Source organism: Scylla paramamosain, chromosome 33 (assembly GCF_035594125.1).
Source record: "Scylla paramamosain isolate STU-SP2022 chromosome 33, ASM3559412v1, whole genome shotgun sequence".
NCBI lineage: Eukaryota > Metazoa > Arthropoda > Malacostraca > Decapoda > Portunidae > Scylla > Scylla paramamosain.
In genome coordinates, this window is record NC_087183.1 from 6,058,732 (window position 1) to 6,064,712 (window position 5,981).

The 5,981-nt window shown below is 37.2% G+C and overlaps 1 protein-coding gene across 1 annotated transcript; it reads right to left on the reverse strand.

Moving 5' to 3' along the window:
• Positions 1-2: 2 nt before the first annotated feature.
• Positions 3-5,389, reverse strand: LOC135089552 (lanC-like protein 3 homolog). Its single transcript, XM_063985235.1, has 7 exons — positions 5,124-5,389; positions 4,336-4,564; positions 3,499-3,659; positions 3,112-3,278; positions 2,627-2,802; positions 2,038-2,154; positions 3-1,798 (listed from the first exon to the last, which is right to left on the reverse strand). Exons 1-7 carry the CDS (start codon positions 5,265-5,267, stop codon positions 1,554-1,556), a joined length of 1,239 nt encoding a protein of 412 aa, XP_063841305.1. The 5' UTR covers positions 5,268-5,389; the 3' UTR covers positions 3-1,553.
• Between the last annotated feature and the right edge of the window lie 592 nt (positions 5,390-5,981).

Here is a 5,981-nt window from a genome sequence, read left to right on the forward strand (position 1 = left end):
ACTTTCATTGCATGTCCTGTTTATTAGTCAAATGCTCATCAAAAGACATTAATTTCTTTAATAAGTTTGACAAAAGGCATTGTGGGAATCATGAAAATTCTTAATACTACAACTTGACATGTAATTAGAGTACGTATACGCATACATCTTTTAGTACATCTAATATCACGACCCACTGACCCTCAATGCAAGGTAGGGGCTTAAGCAGAGTAAGGGAAACATCCTTAGGTCATAAAGTTTGTAACTGCTTGCTTCTGTATTTCAAAACCAGTTCAATACACACTATGACGTAACACTCCCCATTCCTTGTAGAACGGAAATGAAGTTAGGACAGCAAGACAATGGAAAATGTAAGGGCAACATTGAATGGGTAGAAAAAGAAGATACTTTAGACAGAAGAAAGAAATGCCTATGCATAAATGATGGTGGGAGTAGAAGAAAATAATATCTTGGAATTAAGAAATAGGAAGGTCCATTAGTGGGATAAACAAAAATTAAACTGGAGTAGGTGCAAGCAAAATAGGAAGAGTAGAGAATCTATAGTGCTATACAGACAATAGTGAGCTTAGAATTTGGAATTCATGATAAAATTCAATACCAGAATTCACATATATGACAGAAGTGTATGCTTGAGGAGATGAGTGTATAAGATAACTATGTGCAAAAGCAGACTGGAGGAGAGAGAGAGAAAATGCGAACTAAATGTGCAACTATGCATTCTATGAATTGGAGATCTTCCTCACAATTGACTAGCATGTCCTGGAACTGTTGAAACTCATTGTACTTGGCTTTCACTAGATCTGTACAATTCATTGGCAGCAGAGTGTAATGCAATGCAACAAAAACCTGAGCTTTTAAGGTCAAGGGGTAAGTTCATGAATACAATGTTGAGAGTAAAACTTAAGTCAGAATGAATTGTTAGAGTAAATATGAAGGTGTTTATAAGCCGTGAAGAACCTTCTGGTGCTAACGTGAATAAATGTATGAATAAACCTTGAAGAATGGTGACACCATATGACAATGTTAAGGTGCCTAAATACAATAATTCAATCCATCAACCATGAAGAACATCCAAGAGTGAAAGAACAACAGGTCACCAGAGGGAACAGGGACTTGAGGTCCATTTCTTCCAAAATAAAACTGTAGTTCTGGTATGAGATCCTGCACCTACTGTGGTATCCCACCATAACTAAGCTTAACCAACTACATTCAGTACAAGTCTACTTGCCAACAGACCATGAGAAGCAAATTAACATCCCACCCATGACTCCCATCACAAATTAAAAGGCTGTCATGGAAGGCAGAGTAGGATCTGGCCTAATATGTGGCAAGGACATAGATGAATTAGAATATCACTGCAAGATAAAGCCAATACTCACTCATGCAGGGACAGTCCACTTGTGGCTTAAATCTTTATGTCTGAAACAAAAGACTACACAAAATACATTTTTCTTAAATGAGAGAAGAAGCAGGATACACAAATGGACAAGTAAAAAAATGTCTCTTTTGCTGCCACACTTGACATCAAACTCATCAATCAGAGTAGTGAAGTATTAAAAGATATCAAAAAGAGGGAAAGATGCCTTCATAGGATTCAGGAGATCAGCAACAAAGCAAACGGTGCCTCCCACACCCTCAAACAGGCTGTATGGGTTGTCAGGGGTGCGTGCCTGCTTGAATTCCTCAGTGTTGATGAAGTGGTAAAACTGTATGGCTCGGTGCAGGTGTTTTGGGTCTTGGGTCAGTCTGTAGAGGGTTAAGAACACGTACCCAGAGCCAGCCACACCATGACAGATACCTGCATGAAATACAAAAAGATCAGTTACAAAGTAGTTATACTCCTACAGTTACAGTTCATATATATATATATATATATATATATATATATATATATATATATATATATATATATATATATATATATATATATATATATATATATATATATATATATATATATATGTGTGTGTGTGTGTGTGTGTGTGTGTGTGTGTGTGTGTGGTTGAATTCAGTAAACCATATATTACTTTGCCTTACCTGGTCCTTTGGTCAACAAGCCTTTCTCCCAAGTAACTTCTCCACACCTTAAAGCAGAGTCCAAGTACTTCTTGTCTTCAAAAACCATGTAACCCTTGGCCAGCATATACACAAACCCTATACAAAGATTAAGGGAGGGATGAGACACTACTACAGATAATTTTTTTCAGTAATGCCAAAGTTAAATTAAATGACACTGGCTGAAAAGTTACTGATCATATTGCCTCATACTGTAAGATATCACCTTGTGCATCTCTGTGAGTGAAGTCCAAGATCTTTCCATATTTTCATAAAGCATATTAAGTGTTTCATAAAAAAAAAAAAATAAATAAATAAATATTTGTCACAACAACAGTTTTCCAGCCTCAAAATCACAATGCTAGATTTTGTTTTATATTTATAGACTCAAGAAGGTCTGTAATCCTACATTAATAATCTTGTTACCAAAAACGTAGCATCAGTGACTATCCTGAACGCAGTCAGTGTTCAGATTGATCTGAGACCTTTAGGTAAGTCAAGTGGCCATGAGAGAGCCCCATGTTTAAGAAGGTAGATAATTCTGTTCTGGTCTGTTTCATGACCTCCTCACCTGGGGCCCCATGACACCAGTGGACCAACTCATCCCTTCTCCGCCCTCTGCTCACCCCAACCTCATCCATGGATGCTGGAAAGTTGCCATTAGGTTGCTGCAAGGCTACAAGAGCATCCAGAGCCTTCTTAATCAACAGTTTGAACTCTGGACGTCTGGAAAGCCATTCTGGAAAACTGTACCAAGCTTAATTGAAATGAGGATCTTAACACCTGGAAAGCAATGTTGACAAGATAGATGTTGTGTCAAATTTAATGATAAGAAAGTTCTTCATAATGCCTAAGGGGATTAATTTACAACAATAAAACTTATATGGACATCTTTGACATTAATGTCAAACATGCTGATTAATGGTCAAATAATCTGTCATTGTATCAAAAGTATTCAAGAAGTATGAAAACTACTCAAAAATGCAAATTCTGATGTAGAGGACAGGTGCTTCCATCATACACAAAAAAATCTTGGAGGAGCAAGCAGTGACTCACCACAGCAGCATGGTCAGAATGCCCGACACCCCATGTGCAGCCCCCAAATACTCAGTTTCATAGTACTGGTACATGAGGGGCACACAACTATTGTGAGCCTTTGAATACTTCTGGCCAGACTCAACCATGCAGTCCAAGATGGCAAACAGATGCTCATCCTCAAGAATCTGGTAAATTTTCAAAGATGGAGAACATAGTCCAGCTGACATTCTTGATATACAAGACATCCAAGTGTATCATTTCAAGGTCCAGAAAGCAACATGATGTATTATGAAAATATAAAAATCAAGTATAGTGATAAAAACAGTATTATGTACAGTGGGACAAATATACGTACACACACTACAATGCCTTCCCTGACATTTGCCACCATAAGGGCATAATTACCTTTCCACCCAACTTAGCTCTGAGCCAGAGAACACCTGCAAGGTAGCCTGCCCGGCCCACCAGGAACTCATCACCACCACATGAGAGCCAGTCGACAGGTATCAGTATTGGGGCCAGGGCAGTGAACTTGTCCAGATAGGCTTTGCTCTCCTCCATGTTGCCTGCACAAAAGGAAAGGTGCTGCAGAGGAGCCTCAGTGGGTTCTGAACATTAGTATCTATTTTACCACTGCTAAATATGCAGATACCTTCATTAAAACAAAGAAAAAAATAATTATACATCAACAAAAATTTGAAAAAGTTATGCAAGCTACTGGAAGGTATAAACACAAAAAAGGCAGAAATTAACTTGAATCCTGATTGAAATTACTACATCTTGATGGCACAGAACACAATTTCATTTAGTCCTTAAGTCACTAGCATTTTAATGAAATGTTCAATATCATAGTGTAGGTATCTTGGAGAGAGAGAGGAAAAACAAATATTAGCTTTGTTTGGTTCTTTAAAATGCCATAATTAGATTTTAACAACATATCATTGTAAATTTTTGTTTTGTTTTGTAACTAATATGCCAAGTTTCCTACAAATATTTTAGAATAAAAAGTACCATAAATGACATCTTGAAGGAATAGTAATACCTTTACTTTACATGGCTTGTGTTTCAGTCTACGTCTCTTTTTTTGTGATGCATTATTTTGTAGGGAAAACAAAGATAATGGAACATCCACAAGAGAATAAAGTGAGATAGCATGCATTTTGGTACAAAGCTGTATAGTAAATGCTTAATGAAATCATGAAGCTTAAACTTCAACACTTTCACATTAACTCAAGAACTCACCAAGCTCTTTACTGACAACAGCACTGACAGCATATGTGCCCGCATTTCCTAGAATGAAGGCAGCTACCTCAAGCCTGTGGTTGCTGAGGTGGTGATTGATTACTGGAAGGAGGTCCCTGGCCAGCTCCAGCAGGCGATCCCTCTCTGGGGCCAGCTGGGTCACACCTGCCAATCGCTCATAGGTGTAGACAGCGCCTGTCAGCCCAACATACAGTCCTCCATCACAGTTCTGCAGATTGGCACATAACCCAAAGTAATAGCTGCATCATGTTCATCCCATCAACTCAGTCCAGCTTCTTTGATCTCCCTATTACCAAATGTATTATAGGAATCTATTAGCATATAATACAAAGGACACAAAATACTTTTAATGTAAAAGTGGATAGATTTTTAAGAGTTTTTAAGTTTCTTCTAAAAAAAAAAAAAATGAAATTGATTAAATCTGGCTGGAACACACCTGCAAAGAAAATGAATAAATAAATAAAATAAAATACATAAATTGTCATGAAAGTTCATGACATGACTGGTTAATCCTTCTGGGCGATGTATGATACTACCCTCCTCCTCTTCCTAACGTCCCAAGCGGGCACTGAATACTGCAGCAGCATTCCACCCCACCTAGCAGCATCAGCATCCAGCAAGCAATACTGATCATCTGGACCACTGTCACTAATCTGAGAACACCACGAATCTTACACTAAATTTGCCTATGAACCTCACACTTCCTTAGTGAATAAATGGAGGTCCTAACCCATCAGAAAACACCCGAAGACAGCAGCAGCACTCACCCTTGCCTTTTTGTCCCATTTGGTGCTGATGTCCTTCACGTAGTCCAGCACACGCCTCGTCAGCAGCTCGGGGTTCTTCACAGTGACATCCCCACCAGTGTAGTCCGGCAGCTGGTTAATGAAGTGCCTCCGCGTGGCGTCCATGCTGCAGCGTGCTGTGTGGAGTAAAATCAATGGTAACACGGGAGAAGGGTGAGTGCTGGGGGAAGGTTTGGTGGTCGGGCGTGGGGGAAGTGACGTCACGAGGGTAAACACCAACACCTTCATGTGTGCACCTTTATTTGCAAAGGACGCCAACCGGGTTTTGCCAGGTGCACTTAAACCAACGCATCGATTTAAATGAAAGTTTGCAGAATGATAGCCAATATATATATATATATATATATATATATATATATATATATATATATATATATATATATATATATATATATATATATATATATATATATATATATATATATATATATATATATATATATATATATATATTTTTTTTTTCTTCTTTATTTATTTATATATTTATTGATGCGTAAGAAGTTTGAGTTGTGTGTGATTCGTGGAAAGTAAATGTACATATTTGTTTATTTATTCATGAATAAAAGAAAATACAACAAAATACTTTAAAATTAATAAAAATAACATCAATATCATAAAAGAAGTAAACAATCAAAGAAAAAATCAACCGTTACAAATTCCTAAGGTAACAGCAATCTTCATTACTTAAATTAATACACCATTATATCATTAAATATTGTTTAAAAATGACTCATTATATAATATAAACGTTTACACTGGAATGCACCAAGGGAGCATTATTACGCAGCATTGTGCAGATAACTACAACAACAGAAATAT

What these genes read in the sequence shown, in the direction of transcription:
- LOC135089552 (XM_063985235.1), bottom strand. Translation starts at nt 5,267, where the DNA reads ATGGACGCCACGCGGAGGCACTTCATTAACCAGCTGCCGGACTACACT. An exon ending in AATGGGACAAAAAGGCAAGG is followed by an intron (nt 4,565 to 5,123) that starts GTGAGTGCTGCT and finishes GCCAATCTGCAG; the next exon opens with AACTGTGATGGAGGACTGTA. An exon ending in TGTTGTCAGTAAAGAGCTTG is followed by an intron (nt 3,660 to 4,335) that starts GTGAGTTCTTGA and finishes CCTTTTGTGCAG; the next exon opens with GCAACATGGAGGAGAGCAAA.